General features: G+C 38.8%; 1 protein-coding gene across 6 annotated transcripts in view; it reads left to right on the top strand.

The window, feature by feature from the left end:
- The first annotated feature begins 7,622 nt into the window (after window positions 1-7,622).
- IGF1 (insulin like growth factor 1) overlaps window positions 7,623-17,660 on the top strand; it is a 122,979-nt gene continuing 112,941 nt past the window's right edge. For 2 of the 6 annotated variants that reach the window (XM_040407778.1, XM_040407738.1), the window contains exons 1-3: window positions 7,623-7,768; window positions 8,414-8,515; window positions 12,190-12,346. In XM_040407778.1, the coding sequence (XP_040263712.1) occupies window positions 7,718-7,768; window positions 8,414-8,515; window positions 12,190-12,346 (310 nt within the window). In that variant the 5' untranslated portion in view covers window positions 7,623-7,717. The other 4 variants (XM_040407746.1, XM_040407752.1, XM_040407762.1 and 1 more) reach the window with 4 other exon arrangements.

Genomic DNA, 17,660 nt, shown 5'->3' with positions numbered 1-17,660 from the left:
TTCTATGACGGAATGCATAACGGAAGCCTATAAGAGGCATTCTGTTTTGTATTCCGTTATAATAGAAGTCTATGGGCCGCATAACGGATCCATCTGGTTTCAATTATGCAGGAGTCCTCTGGAGTTGGAGCCCACACCAATCAGATGTTGATGACCTATCATAAAGATAGGCTATCAATATTAAACTCTCTAAAAACACCTTTAGTAAGCAGGAAAGTAAAGACACACAGAATATCGGGAATAAATATTTGCTTGTTTCTGGTAATTGACCTGGGCCACTGATCAACCAATTCATCTGATCTATATGCTCATAGATAAGGCTCTACACACATCTCCCATGAGACACAGTGGTCTCTAGTGATGGCGGCAGTGCTTCGTCTCTTCCTACAGACTGTAATAGTAAATTTTTTTGGCCAATTTCTCTCAATAGTGGGACTAAAGCATGATTTTAGAACTGCACAATAGACACATGACAAACTCTTCCATTCTAATAAATTGAGATTCAGGCGCAAAAAACTGAGCCCCCAAAAGTTGTGAATTGCCCAAAATAAAAAAATACTGGGCACTCTCTAGAATACAAGGAACCTCACAATCTATTATCAATAAGACATATAAACATATAGACAGTTCATTTAATACCATTAAAACACCATAACATAAAATCCATATAAATATACTAAAATATGGATATAAAACTAGATTCCTAATAGTCTAAAAATATATATAGGAATAAGATCGCCTCTGATTGTTCGGGGATAAAAAGTCTTTGTAAATAAATGTTCCTCCAACTTTGAGTTTGGATATACTGTAGAAATATTCTTTAGGGTATTGATAGCCCAAATATAACTTCTCCTCCACAAATGAAATGAAATCTCAGTTTTTCAATACAGTGATTTAGTTGTGCGGCGTCCCGCTATTACTCACTGTTTAGTTGAAATGCTTTATTCCGCTGCTATGACGGTACTTTGAGTTCAGGGATATCACATATGAGTTTCGTTCCCCTCTCTGTCTCGTAGGCGCCGCTCTATCAGTAGAAGAGCCGGCGCTCGATGGATATTGCAGGCTCCTTTTTCTGCGCTGGATTTGATTTGTGGATGAGGGTATGATACTCCTCAGAAAAGTCCTTTTGGAGTGCGCATAAGGTCTGCAGTGAGACACAGTTAATCCGGGTATCTGTGATACTTTAGCACGGAAAATCAATGTCCATCAGGGGGGATCCTAGCACCAAACGCGTTTCGGGGTCTGTTATCACCCCTTCCTCAGTGGTAATGAGTCCCCCTTCTAAGTTTCTTTATATAGTCTTAAATAATGACACAACTCTCATCTGCTGTGTAATTGGACTTGTTTCACAAGACCTGGTGTGGATTTTGGAAACGCCTCATTTTCAACAGTTTCTTTTATTCTCTGTGTTAATTTGTATATACTTCTTTTTATCCTTCAACTATATCCCAATATAGGCAATACGAAATGTGAAAAACAAATTAAGTTGGCATCATACAATTGCCAATTTTTATCACTACATCCAATGCGATTTGTCGCCATTTCTATAGTATCTTATCTGCAACAAAACGCAATCTCTCCCGCGGTATTCATGCGGTTTTCTTCCGACTTGTTAATATCACCAAAAATTTACTTGTATCCAATAAAATTTAAAATTAAAACAATTGCACCGGCATCAATATAAATATGAATAAATAAATATATAACTAATCATTTTATACATTTTATCAAAAAATCTTTTTAATTTCTACAAAGTTTTTGCGTAGGGTAAGGGCGAGTTCGTGGTTAAGCAGGGTATACATGAAAAGTGTCCCCAGAAAAGAATTCACTGAGAGGGATCCCGTCCCCCGCCGCGGGCCCCCCCCCCCATCATAAGAATCCGAATAGCTCGAACTCTGAGTTCAGTCCTCCCGGCACAAGCGTGTTCAGTTCATAAATTCTCTGCGTCTCCACCCTCGACATTTTGCCTATATGATCTCCCCCCCTCCATTCTTTAGTCACCTTGTCAATTGCGGCAAATTTAATCCCAGATGGATTCTGATTATGTAGCATTTTAAAATGTTTGGACAATACGTGTGTCTCCAATCCTTTTTTAATATTAGCTACATGTTCGGAGATGCGTTTTTTGCATTACTTTCACCAAGGCCCCTAACCTGGCAAATATAGTGGCACCGACGATAAAAAAGAATAAAATACCTGAACCCTCCATATAAAATTGGATTCATATGGAAGGATTCTATAGATGTGGGCAATGTGGTAATTGCAAAATTACCACATTCCCACGTAAAACAGGAAAAGTGATCTCAACAGTGAATCACCACAAACATGTTATAAAAGATTTTTTAACCTGCAGTTCTGAAAACGTAATTTATATCATAGAATGTCCCTGCGGGAAACAATATGTGGGGAGAACAAAAAGAATGTTGAAAAAACGCATCTCCGAACATGTAGCTAATATTAAAAAAGGATTGGAGACACACGTATTGTCCAAACATTTTAAAATGCTACATAATCAGAATCCATCTGGGATTAAATTTGCCGCAATTGACAAGGTGACTAAAGAATGGAGGGGGGGAGATCATATAGGCAAAATGTCGAGGGTGGAGACGCAGAGAATTTATGAACTGAACACGCTTGTGCCGGGAGGACTGAACTCAGAGTTCGAGCTATTCGGATTCTTATGATGGGGGGGGGCCCGCGGCGGGGGACGGGATCCCTCTCAGTGAATTCTTTTCTGGGGGGGTCCGGTCCTCCGCGGAGGGCCTCCACTGACACTTCAGTCCCGTATCCGACACTTTTCATGTATACCCTGCTTAACCACGAACTCGCCCTTACCCTACGCAAAAACTTTGTAGAAATTAAAAAGATTTTTTGATAAAATGTATAAAATGATTAGTTATATATTTATTTATTCATATTTATATTGATGCCGGTGCAATTGTTTTAATTTTAAATTTTATTGGATACAAGTAAATTTTTGGTGATATTAACAAGTCGGAAGAAAACCGCATGAATACCGCGGGAGAGATTGCGTTTTGTTGCAGATAAGATACTATAGAAATGGCGACAAATCGCATTGGATGTAGTGATAAAAATTGGCAATTGTATGATGCCAACTTAATTTGTTTTTCACATTTTCGTATTGCCTATATTGGGATATAGTTGAAGGATAAAAAGAAGTATATACAAATTAACACAGAGAATAAAAGAAACTGTTGAAAATGAGGCGTTTCCAAAATCCACACCAGGTCTTGTGAAACAAGTCCAATTACACAGCAGATGAGAGTTGTGTCATTATTTAAGACTATATAAAGAAACTTAGAAGGGGGACTCATTACCACTGAGGAAGGGGTGATAACAGACCCCGAAACGCGTTTGGTGCTAGGATCCCCCCTGATGGACATTGATTTTCCGTGCTAAAGTATCACAGATACCCGGATTAACTGTGTCTCACTGCAGACCTTATGCGCACTCCAAAAGGACTTTTCTGAGGAGTATCATACCCTCATCCACAAATCAAATCCAGCGCAGAAAAAGGAGCCTGCAATATCCATCGAGCGCCGGCTCTTCTACTGATAGAGCGGCGCCTACGAGACAGAGAGGGGAACGAAACTCATATGTGATATCCCTGAACTCAAAGTACCGGCATAGCAGCGGAATAAAGCATTTCAACTGAACAGTGAGTAATAGCGGGACGCCGCACAACTAAATCACTGTATTGAAAAACTGAGATTTCATTTCATTTGTGGAGGAGAAGTTATATTTGGGCTATCAATACCCTAAAGAATATTTCTACAGTATATCCAAACTCAAAGTTGGAGGAACATTTATTTACAAAGACTTTTTATCCCCGAACAATCAGAGGCAATCTTATTCCTATATATATTTTTAGACTATTAGGAATCTAGTTTTATATCCATATTTTAGTATATTTATATGGATTTTATGTTATGGTGTTTTAATGGTATTAAATTAACTGTCTATATGTTTATATGTCTTATTGATAATAAATTGTGAGGTTCCTTGTATTCTAGAGAGTGCCCAGTATCTTTTTTCATTTGCACATTTTATCAAAGGAAGGGTGATTCCTTTTTACTGAGAGCACCTCTACCATAATCTGCTCCAGATCCAGTGCGTCACCTCTCTTTATCTGAATTGCCCAAAATAGTTTGCCAAAAGTCATAGATTGAGCAAAAAATAAAAACATTAGCTACACCAAGCTTAGCTAAAGTTGATAAAAAAGGAGGGGCATTGCTTGGGCCGGTAAGTTTTGTCCAGAGACCCAAATGTACTGGCCGCCAGCTATACAACTGTGACGATACAAGTGAATGACTGCAGCTGGACACAGGAGTCAATAGCTCCCTGCCCTGCTGTTTTTTCTAATATGCCACCGGCTACTAGGCCTGAGGCCTATGACACAATAGAATGGTGAAGGAAGTCATGATGTTATGACATCATTGCGACTGCGTGCACCGGGTCTCAGGCGGCGCAATAACTTCATTGCACACTCCTGCACCAAGGTACAGGTAGTGCATTGGCTTCAACGTGATCACCTGAGCTGAGAAGCTGAAAAGGGCTGTAGCGTGCATCACAGAGGGTGGTGAGGAGTCAGGTCAGTTTTTTTTAACTTACTTTGTGGGAAGACACTACTGGGGGCACTACATTGGGGCATTTATACTAGGAACACTACAGGGGGGCAGGGTTTTACTTTGAGAACTACAGGGAGGGAGTAATTGTACCCGAAGCACTAACGGGGGCATCATACTAGAGGCACAACAGGAAGACACCATAAGTACTGGGGACACTATAGGGGGCAGCATAAATACGGGGGACACAAAAAGGAGGCAGTATAAGTACTGGGAGCATTATGTAGGGGGCAATATTACTAATAAGGGGAAGAATTATTACTATTGGTGGGATTTTTGAGAGCACTTTTAGGACTATCTGTGTGGTATTGTAATTTTTTAAGGATGGTATTTGGTGGCATTGGGGAGAACAGTTGGCACAGTATTTGGGATAGCAGCAGGATAACAATGTTGGGGCATCAAAATGGGAAGGAGGATAAAAAAAAGTGAGAAACCTAAGATGTCTGTGTGGTAAACTCTGCGCGGATGATATCCTGTCAGCATCCATGTGTCTGTTCCGCAAATTATAGAAGATGTCCGTCCATATGTCTGTAAAATGTGGACCACAGACCCATTGAAGTCAATCGGTCTGTCTATGGCACACAGACAGTATCTGCATTTTGTGTATTCTCAGTTTGCGGACGGCAAAATACTAATGGTCATGTGCATAAGACCTAATCTACACCTGCTTATAGCAGATGTTGAATTCATTTTCTGAGTTTAGGATAGTACCACATGTATTATGAGGCATGAGCACACTGAAGCAGCGAAGCTGAAGAGGTGACATAGATATGCTATACTGTACAAATGTCATGCATGCTGTTCTGCTGTGTACTAGCGCCCTATGAGACATAAAATAATTTCATATTACCCATTAAAGGGGTTGTCCAAGTTATATTTATTGATGACCTATCCTCAGGATAGGTCATCAATATCAGATCGGCTGGGGTCAGACACCCAGCACCCCCGCCGATCAGCTGTTTGAAGAGAAGGCGCGCGCCGTGCGAGCGATGCCTCCTCTTCATTGTTTAACTGCTCGCCGTTGCATCTGCAGCGGTGAGCAGGTGTAATTACACCCAAGCCGTCCCATTCATTTCAATTCATTTCAATGGTACGGATCGCTTCTATACACTTGTATAGGAGCGATCCATACCATTGAAATGAATGGGGCGGCTTGGGTGTAATTACACCTGCTCACCGCTGCAGATGCAACGGCGAGCAGGTAAACAATGAAGAGGAGGCAGCGCTCGCACGGCGCGCACCTTCTCTTCAAACAGCTGATCGGCGGGGGTGCTGGGTGTCTGACCCCAGCCGATCTGATATTGATGACCTATCCTGAGGATAGGTCATCAATAAATATAACTTGGACAACCACTTTAATGGGGAATATGAAATTATTTTATGTCTCATAGGGCGCTAGTACACAGCAGAACAGCATGCATGACATTTGTACAGTATAGCATATCTATGTCACCTCTATATGGCACTGAATTATAGCATATTCACCACTAGAACTAGTGATTCTAGAGGAGAATATCTCTATAATACAGCATGCTATAGAACAGTCTGAAAATCTCTCTATAAAAACCGGAGGTATACAAACATACCAAACGGACCCATAGATTTATATAGGTGCTGTATTATGGCTCTGTACAACTCAGAGCTTGTATGGATCCATAATGCTGTCATGTGCATACTGTCATGAGTACAAGAACTCATACACCTAGCCATATTACATATTTCTACATAGCTGCAATCGGGCTTTCAAAGACATGTGGATGAGCCCTCTATTGTACCTCCATATAGTTCCAATTTCATAGATAGATTTGTACAGAGGCATCCTCCTCTAGTGGAGCATCTCCTTACACATGGAGTTTGATAGTAGATGGTAGCTGTACAGCTGTATACATAAAGACTCCATGCACTGCTATACAGGCTCTGTGCCTGTGTATATATATATATATATGATACATAGATAGAGGGGTGCTTAATGGGATGGGTCTGCTTCTAGCTTATGAGCCTGTAAGAGCGACGGGGGCATTACTGTTACTCCTAGAGGGTCCGTTCTCCCTGTTGCTACCATACCTACACTTTGATTGACAGGGAATGGCATTGTGAATGTCATTGTGCCTGGCCCGGACTTTTCATGAAGCCTTCTCTGTGCGGTCCAGTAACCGACGCAGGCTCATTACAGAAGAGAACTGCCAGCAAGCCTCTCCCCTGTTCTATGCCTGAACCACACTGAGCAGCATGAGACTTTAAGGGTCACATTTATTAAGATCGGCATTTTAGACACTGGTCTTAATAAGCCTTATAGCTGAAGGTAGATCCGCGGGAGTTATGAAGAGACACCAGCCTCTATATAACTTTGGTGCATCCACCGCCACTTTTAAACGTAAGACAGCTTCCGAGCTGTCTTACATTTAGACCATTTTCTACACCCAAAACGGTAAATGAGACAGGCCTGCCGTCCCTTCCCCTTCCCTGTCCACGCCCATATTTTTAGACCTGGCGGGAATGGAGAGAAGTCGCACCTTTGCTCTGCAATCTGCACAAGAAATATGCCTAATTTAGGCATATTTCTGTTTAATAAATGACCCTTAAGTGTATAAATGGACATGGCAGCTAATAAAATAACCATTGTCTTGACGGTTTACACTTCTGCATTGTCTTTATAGAAGTCTTTTTGATAATGCACAAATCCAGCTTCATCTGCGGTGTTACCCGCATGATATCACCACTACTGGGATAGTAACGTAGATGCTCATTGTGCTGTTCAACAAGCTTTTTATGTACATAGGGTTAACTTTCTGTTCTGTAACCAAAGGTTATCCATGCCCTTAACTAGGAACCATTATGGCAATGGTAAAAAGTCACACCAAGCTGTAAAATTCTATAACTTAGAGGTTAAACATTAAATACAGCTACAACATGCACAGTATAAATAGAAGAAAAAAAACAGCTGACTTGGACTTTCAGAGCAGTATCTCGGGAGCTTTGAATGACATCATAGCCTGTGATCACATACTAACCACCAGCTGTTGTTATTTAAATGATGCCCATATTGTTGTTTGATATACAATTCAGGTTCAATGTTTGTCAAACATTTACTATTTCTTGGAAGGCTTCATACATTTCCCATGGCAAGTTGCATGAATTCATATGGTAACCTATTAGGGATGTTTATAAAAATAGAGGAAAAAAAATAACATCTGTCATTTCTATAAAAGGCCTACCGTATCATATTGCATATTGCAATAAAAATAAGTCATCATATTTTCCTGCTTGAACTTTTATCACTGTGTACGTCAAACAGCCTGCGCTGATTGCTTGCAGAATTCTACCTACATCATGCAGGCTTCATAGGAAAAAGATGTGAGACATGCACAGCAGCAGACTCCCCCTTTTTTTTTTTCTTTTCACTATGTCACCAAAGTGAATTCCTTTAAGTAAAAATAAATATGCTTTGTGATCCAGTCCTGCAATGCTAAGGTATGATGATGTTATTTGTCAGGCAGCCCAAAAAAAAGTCCTTGCTCCAAAAACTTGCCAGAAGAGGGAGAGAGAGAGAGAAAACACAACTGTTCTCCCAGCTGTTTCCTGTCTACAGTGTGTAAATGTAGATAAATGTGAGGATTTTCTGTAAATCCTTCTTCTGTTTGCTAAATCTGACTGTCACTGCTAAAATCAGAGCAGATCCTACGCAATGGAGTAAAGTCCTAATATTCAAATGTGACATAGCTGTGAATATCTCTCTGGATTTCTTTTTTTTTTTTTCTTGTTATCAGCTAGCAATCTCATTTGCAGACCCTGTACTTAAAGAAGCTATGGAAACAAACAACTCTCTCTCATCACAATTATTAAAGTGCTACTTTTGTGATATCTTAAAGGTAACTCATTTCTTATTTCATTTTCTTTTTACATTTTCTATTCTAACCATTTGCTGTGTCTCTTTTATTTCTTAGAATGCTTGAACTATTCTCCCCATCTGTCATAGAGCAGTGAATCTGCAATTTTTCAAAATGCTGAATGTGCATTTTTGTGTATGTGACTCTTCTTTTATCTACTGGCTGTAAAGCTATGGTAATATAGAATGCATAGGTGCTACTGCTATTCAATTCAATCTGCTATGCTGTGCTTTATGTGCCTTATAGTATATTCAACTTGTTATGTGTAGCCTGTGATTATCTGGAAACTGAATGATAAGCAATGCATTTTTATATTTATTTTAATACTGTTGGATAACTAATATGGTGCAATCTCCTAGACTTTTGCAATTGCTATTTATGCATACAGAAAGGCAATAGATTGTATATTAATTGATTATAAAACTCTTTTATTCAATTTTTTTTAGAAAACCTTTATTTTTGCTTTTTATGATATTGTATTGCTTTTATGATGCTTATGTTGGCTATTATCATACTAAATAAAGTCATGCTTTAATAACATGTTACTCCACCTGCTTTAACTGTGAGTATATTCACATTTCTTAGATTTTCACTGCTTGTAGTTTAGCTATTTTCCATTGTTTCATAATAAATTCCTTGAATTGATACTTTATCTTCTCTTCTTCTCGTTGCTCATTAATGTTATATATTAGGTGTTTGATGAGTTAGTATGCTAATGTAGAATGTTCTCAGGATTTATTTCCACACCATTGACATTGTTTGTGTTTGAAACATTCAGGCTTATTTGGTCAGGGTGGTTTTACTGACCTTCCTTGCAATTGCTGGCCAGTCTTCAAGTTTCCTTTCTCAGCATAAAAAGTTTCTTAGGATTGTTTTCTTATATATAGCTTGGAATGAGCTCATGCCATTGGATCAGCCACTGCAAGCGTTCACTTTAGGCCCAATCCATAAAACATGTGATTGCTGCCCATTTGTAATTTATTTGTTTTAGGCTGAAAAAAGTGACAAACACATTGTAGCAATCATTATGATAATCTCTTTTTTGGCTGCTAGATTTCTGCATTGGTCTGTTTATTCATGGGAATTGGGGTTGAAATGATTTTGGCTAGAATGCGAGTTCAAAATGTTAATGTCATCGTCTCTGAAAAAAATCCTCCATGCTTAATGGTTGGTTTAATAAATGTGTTCTTTTTATGGCTTAAAGTGTAGAAAAATGTCAGTATGAGGCTTAACTGTGAAATGAGAGGGGCTTTAGAATTGTGATATCACAGTAACTGCATGGGGCATAAACTATAGAATATAGAGAATCCATTTGGCTTATTGCCTGATATGGGTCATCATAGAATTTAAGTGGCATTTAATTGTCAGATCTGATTGATAATTACCTTTATGATAGATGAAGAATGAAGCTCTGGTGCACTGGGCATTGATTGTCCCCAGAGAAGGATAGACTAGGTAATGTGAGTCTAGAATGTAGACATATAATGTTACACTTCTCTTTCTTTTGGCTGGGATTTTTAGCAGGCAGAGTTGCAAATAATTATGTATCCAACACCTCTCATATATCAAAGCCAACATCTCTGACAGACATATTATTTTACATTTGGCTGTAGAGAAATGTAGGCACAGTTTGAAAAAACACCATTATGATTTCCTGTAGGTAAAGAACCATGTCCCTAAAATGGGTTCCACCACTAGTATGGTTAATATAGAGTAAATTAAAATTGAAAAACTTCCCAATGAAAGACTTTTATTGAAATTTTATATTTCACCCCCTCGTATTTCATTGATCATTGGGTCACACCCCTCGCCCTTTTATACCACAAGCTCAGGGCTGTAAGTTAAGGAGAAGAATTGACCGTGATACTGGAATGTCTTAAAATCATTATGTTACAGGCCTAGAATTTAAAAGGTAAGGGGTAAAAGGTGCTAGAGATATTCAAAAGAGTCTTCAAGGTTGCTTATAAAGTTGGGAAATTAATTTACAAATAGAAGCAGAGCACTAGGTTCTAGCCTAAATGATTCATGGTGGCATATATGGTCTTAGACCAAAAGTAGGCAAAACCAATCCATAATAACAACATACTTCTATTCAATTATTACTATTCATTCAGTGAATTCACTTTGATATGTTTTTCTTATACATTTCTAATAATCAGATTCAATCAAACAATTTTACCTTTTTGAAGTTGCCTTCAAAAATCCCTGCAATCAGCAAGTGCTATTACAGGGGATAATTATTCACACGATGGTAGCCTGTGGTCTGGCAACAATGCAAAGTCATGCAATAAATAGAATATCTTATTGGCATGGAGCTTAGTGACCACAACCTTCTTTCTGAATGCTTCTTGAAATGTATGTATCAGCATAAGTTAGTATGGCTATAGAGTCAACCCTAAGAATTTAAAGAAATTTCAGACTTATATTGTACATCCTTATGGATCTAGTCTGCAAGGACTTTCTAGAAGGACCTATATAATCAGCCTGCAACTCCAACACATTCTAGTTCAACACTACCTTTGTGATAGTTGTACTAAAAGTTGTAGACATGTTATTGGCTACTTTCATGTATTTTAAAGGTAAACACTAAACTTTTATTAGTTTGCTTAGTTCCATCTTTCTGGGAAGTTTTTTCTGTTCCAATTAATTAATTAAGTACATAGTTAAATACATAAATGCAAACTTGGATGCAACATGTTGAGTGGTCTTTGGAGGTCGTGAATGTGGGCCTTGCTGCTCAGTTTGGCTAACCCATGGTCTAAATTAAAGAATTTATTTGGGAACCCTTACCTGTCTGTTGTTGGTATAAGCAACATGTGAACCTTTTCTGCAAATTTTATATTTTAATTGAAGGTTCTGTGAGCAAGTACCAACTATGCATTTTATACAAAAATTGGTAACAGAAATATATAGTTGACCTCTGTAATTATAAGAAGGGTTATATCCTGCATACTAGTAGGCAGGTCATGGTGGTCTTATTGTCTTCCTTGTGCATAGGCAATGGGTGAATTGATGAATATTTCTGCATACAATTGCAAGACTATATATGCACTATAACCTCCCCCATCTTCCACTGCTATTCATCTTATAAAACCTACAAAACAGAATCCTGTTAGGAAAACAACTTGACCCTACATATACTGTACAATGATATCCTGGTATTGTTGAAAGAGCTATAGGTAGACACTTCTAGTTACAGTATATCATGTGTAGTGTACTGCTGGAAAATATATAGGCCCAGCTTATAGTCCATATTTTATATAATAAAGAGGTTTTCCAGGCTCCAGAAATTGATGACCTATCATCAGAATAGGCCATCAATATCCAATTGATGTGGGTCCATCGCCCTAAACCCCCAATATCAGCTGTTCTCTGTAGCCTCCAGGGTCAGAATTAGTGCTTTGAATGGAGCTGGAAGCACAGTTTCATTCAAAGTGTAGTAGCCGTATCAGGTTATCGCAACTTTGCTCCCATTCACCTGACCTATCGGATCGGATATTGATGACCCATCCTGAGTATAGATCATTAATATGTGGAGCCTGGAAAACCTCTTTAATAGTGGAATAATATTGTAAAGAAAAGTACCAATATTACAGTATAAATACTGTATACACTGCAGTGCACTTCACTAAGTAGTCTCTCCTTCTGCTTTACAGATCAAGATGCACAAAATATCCTATCTTCATCTCTTTTACCTGGGCATATGTCTACTCACTTTAACCCACTCAGCAGCTGCTGGCCAAGAGACCCTCTGCGGTGCTGAGTTAGTGGATGCTCTTCAGTTTGTGTGCGGAGACAGAGGCTTCTTTTTCAGTAAGTTTTTTGTGGACGTTATATATATCTGTAACTTGTAGTGTCATCTATGGATTACAGAGCCTCTGCCCCCAAATTAAAGGGGTTGTCATAGATTTAGATAGTGATGTCCTAAAGGGGTTGGCCACTTTCTGGTTACTGTTGACCATTCTGTTTGTGAGATGATTATATGGCACTTGCTAATACAGTACAAGTTATAGGTGCAGTGTATTTGAATGGAGGCGGCATCACCTGGAGGTGATTTGCCTGGTCACATGACCCTCCATCAGCCGCCATATTATGGACAAGACCTCTGTGTGGACAGCACAAAAGACTTGGTACACAAGGGGGCATACCTTATGAAATATAGAAAATAGTGCAAAATTTCAACAAAGGCTATAATTAGTAAGTGCCATATAATCATATTACAAACACATTGGTCAACAGTAACCAGAAAGTGACCAACCCCTTTAATATCTGATCCATGGTGTCTGACTCCCGGCAACCCCCACCAATCAGCTGGTTGAAGAGGCTGTGACACTCTAGTGAGCCACATGGGCTCTTTCCAGACCAGTGATGTCATGTTTATCAGTCACATGGCCTAGGTGGAGCTCAGCCCCATTCAAGTCAATGAGGCTGAGCTGTAATACCAAACACAGGCACTATCCAATGAAGGGCACTGTGCTTGGCAAGCTGCGTTGATGTCATGGCGTTAACCAGACAGCTGGTGTTGGACCCTACAAATCAGATACAGATGTCCTGTCCTGGGGATAGCTTATCAATATTTAAATCTCGGAAACCCCTTTAAAAGGGCTGTCTGCTTTGGAGAAGCCCTTTTTGAAGAAGAGTCCCACTGCTCAATCCTCCAGCAACCAGCTGAAATTTTCAGTACCAATAGGGTAAACATACCCTTAGATAAGGAATGACAATATCCCTTCTTCATTATCAGCACATTAGCAATCCAGCTTTAACCTACACAGTTGAGTCTCACACCATCCATATATTGCTATACAGGTTACATTGGGCACTGTGGAATTATTTTCCTGTAGAATTTCAAGTAGCACAGCGTAAAAACACGTGTTCAGAAAACAATGGAATTTCTACTACATACCATCTTAGGTATGTAAATGCAAGAAGACATTGGAGACCAATTGTTCTCTTGTTCATACCTCTACTAGAACTTGACCCTTTAAGAGGCTTGCACCTCAGTTTCATGGATATTCATGTATAACTTTCCATGTATACTTTTAGATGCCTGGCTATAGTTCAGTGGCATGTTGAACCATGAACTTTTCATGGATAAGCAATTGTTCAATGTTTGTAAAGTTTTATATACCTTGATTATGCTCACTCAAGACAGAACTCAATGCCACCTACCTAGCAGCGAAGTGGAAAAAAATTATTCTAAATTATTCTCTTTGTTTCCATATTTTATCAAAGTGCTCTTCTGACTTGTCTCAGGATTCTCATTCCCTGACTTTTAATGATATGAAAGAACAATTCTGTCAAGTGAAGCTGGTTATAATATAGCCATTTAAACAGAATTTACTGCTTTGTATTGAATTCATAAACATCTTTAGAGAAGGTGAAAAGTCATATAGACAGGAGTTTACAGAAGAAAGAGAAGGGTGTGTATGTCACCATAGATACAGAGTAGGACTTTCTTATAGATGAACACCTTTTTAAGATGATCTATCATTTCATAATATACTAAACAAAACATTCAGTCTGGAATGGAAGTAATTTGGTAATGGTACTGTACATTTAAAAATCTTTTGTACATTTAGCAATTTTGCACAGGACATCGGGGGTCATTTATGGAGGCTGTATGCAGAAAACTGCCAGAAAAACGCCCTTTAGCATTTCCAAAAAGGGGAGTGGTGTGGGTGTAGTTTCACGACATAAATGCTACCATAGATTTCATTCTAGGCAAATGGACTGCTGGAGTATGCACCTAATTCATGATGACCCATCATAAAGTAAACACATGCTCCAGCAGCACAAGTGGAGGATATCAAGATGTAGAAAATTACGGTTTTGACCCCATTGTATATTGCAGAATTCACAAACATCCCCAAAAGGTGAGACATAATGTAGTCATGAGAATGCACAAAGAAAGAAAGGGTGTAAATGTCTACTAGGTAAATGATTTCATAAAAGGATTCCACTTTCACTCTCTCTAAAAAGCACATCCCCAATTTGTTTTTCAATTTCATTACCTTCTAAGTCATTTGGTATCTTCTATGACAGAACCATCCTTAAAAAGCATCATTTTTCACTGCTATTTTGGGTAGTCATCTCAAATAGGTTTCACAGCTCTAACTAATTTGTTCCATAAGCCAATCATGTTGTATACAATTTGCTAAGACTTTGATTTTGTGTTATATATTGGTTGCAAGAAATTGCCCTCGGCACAGTGCTTGAGCATTGTACAGTTGACTAGAAATGTGTACATGCAAAAGGAAATAGTTTTTGCCTAAAGGTGCCCATACTCATCAGCTACATTGGCAAAACCTGCTGATTTTGGTTTGAACAGACAACCATCTAGTTAGTGTGTATTGGCTGTACTTAGTGTGTATGGGTATTGGCTCTCCTTAAAGAGAATAGTTCTGTATGGAGACTTATTGGAAGTACTCCATGGTATGCAGACTTATTGGCAATCGGCAGCACAGTGGCTCAGTGGTACCTTGCTGCGCTGGAGTCCAAGGTTTGAATCCCACCAAGGACAACATCTGCATGGAGTTTGTATCTTCTCCTCTTGTTTGTGTGGGTTTCCTCCTGGCACTCCCATACTTCAAAGACATACTGATAGCATACTTAGATTGTGAGCTCCATTGGAGACAGCTTGATGCTAATGTCTGTAAAGCGCTGTGGAATATAGCAGTGCTATAAAAGTGCACAAAAGAAATAAAGAAAAATAATGCTCCATGGAAAAACCATATGCAAAGAAGTATCTACCAGGGAAAGAGAACCATATTGCTAGCACCACCTTGTTGAAGTGGCTTCCACCAAGTCAAAGTCCAACTTTTTAACAAGCCTTGGGGCTTGTCAAGGGAAAATAGCCAAGCCTTGGGAGAGTCCCCTTTGCATTGTTTATTGTGTAAGAAATATTCGTTTAACAGATGTTAGGGGAAAGAAGAATTGATCCTTTTGTTCTCCAGTGGTGTCTGGCAGCTTTTTATTTCCCTCTTCCCTTTGAAAACACATGCATCCTTGTCTAAACAGAGTGTGCATGTGTATGAAAGGAAGAGATGTAATCTGCAGCTATTGAAAGTTTATGGCTGCCTCCTTTGCATATGAATCTTCCATAAATCGATGAATCCATACCTACACTTTTAGAACAGTTATGACATTTCAACATACGTATGGCAAGGAATGGTAGGCTCTGGTCACACTTGTGTTCACTTCAGCTAGGTTTTTATTGTGTTTTGATGGTTAAAGTAAACTGCTGTGCTATACTAGCCAGTGAAAAAACAAAAAACAAAACTGAATCCTATGAATCTACTGTAAGTTAATGGATGGAAAAACTGATCGTAATGGATAATAATGGACCATAACAAGTCATAACAGATCTGACATATCCATCCAGGGTCCTATAAGAATGGAGAGAGCCTTCCATGTACACAGAATGTTGAATACATGTCCACCCACGGAGAGGCTCTTTGAGAAAATATACATTTCATGCTCACGCCAGAAACAAATTATCAGTGTAGCTTATTCTGAACAATACTTGGTTTCTGAGAATTTTAGTTACACATCTGTTTATGGAAAAAATGTTTTCATCACATTGATTTTTTGCAACTGTGGATTATGGATTTATTTTTTCTGCATTAGCACTTCAAAAATCTGACAGCACAGATGACATGTCTGATTTTGAATTATACAGAATGAGGTCATGTGGAAGACATTTACTATAATGCCTGTTATCAGGCGGAGGAAGCCAGTTGGGGCCTATCACATTCAGAGTGATGCATGCCTTGGTTTTCTTTTGAGAAGAGCCTTTCATTGTGGCACTATTGTTTGTTGTTAGCCAGGTAAATCTTTCTTAGAATGGTTTCCAGCATTGTGTCAGCACATAATGGATCTTAAAGTCTCCCGGTCCCAGCTGCTGAAAAATGCCCCCCATAGCATGATGCTGCCAAAACATGTTTCACTGTAGGGACAGTACTGGGCAGTGCCTGGTTTCCTCCAAATATGACTCTTAGAATTGAGGACAAAAAGTTTAATCTTGGTTTAATCAGACCAGAGAATCTTGTTTCTCACAGTCTGAGAGTCCGTTAGGTGCTTTTTATATATTTATTTTTGTTGCAAACTTTCATTTGTCTTCTACCAAGGGAAGCTTCTTTCCGACCACTCTTCCATAAAGCCCTAATTTGTGGACTTCTGAAGCGATGGTTGACTGTCTGAAAGTTTCTCCCATCTGCACACAGGATCTTAGCAGCTCAGCCAGGGTGATTACTGAGTTCTTGGTCACCTCTCTTACCAAGTCCTTTTCCCTCAATTACTTAGTTTGGTGTGGTGGCCAGCTTTGTTGTTTCAAACTTCTTCCATTTAAGAATTATGGAGGTCACTATGCTCTTGGGAACTTTCAGTAGAGCAGACTCTTTTTGTTCCCTTATCCGCACAATAATGTTTCTGAGCTCTGTAGGCAGTTCTTTTCTCCTCATTGCTTGTTTTTTGTTCTGATATACATTGTTAGCTGTGAGACCTTACATACGCATGGATGTATCTTTCCAAATCATGTCCAATCTACTGAATTTACCACAGGTAGACTCCAATCATGGTGAAGAAACATCTCAAAGATTATCAAGAGAAATGGAAGGCCCCCACAGTTCAATTTTAAGTGTAATAGCAAAGGGTCTGAATACTTATGTCCATGCAAAATTTTAGTTTTTCTTTCTCAATACATTTGCAAACATTGTCATTATGGGGTACTGAGTGAGGTACTGATGGGTGAAAACTTGAGCTTTTTTTATTTTAATACAAGGACAACATAACAAAATATGAAAAAAGTTAAACGGTCTGAAGACTTTCGAAATGTACTGTACAAATAACGAATATATATGTGAAAAATTCAAGATATGAAAAAGTATATTGGTTTACCGTAAATGCAGGAAAAAACGTGTATGAGTTATGCATATAACAGGTCACATCGATGACATTTCCATTGCCGAACAAGAATACGCCTGCCAACTAGGGTAATACATGCGCCAAACAATATTTCTTAATAACCAAATTCCTTTTAGAGAATTATGTCATTTAATGGGATATATTAACCTCTGGCTGCCAAAGCTGTGATGCCAGGAGCAGATGTATGAAAATTATGAAACACTAT

This window comes from Bufo bufo, chromosome 1 (assembly GCF_905171765.1).
Source record: "Bufo bufo chromosome 1, aBufBuf1.1, whole genome shotgun sequence".
In the NCBI taxonomy this organism is placed as follows: domain Eukaryota; kingdom Metazoa; phylum Chordata; class Amphibia; order Anura; family Bufonidae; genus Bufo; species Bufo bufo.
This window is presented reverse-complemented; position numbering and strand designations above follow the sequence as displayed.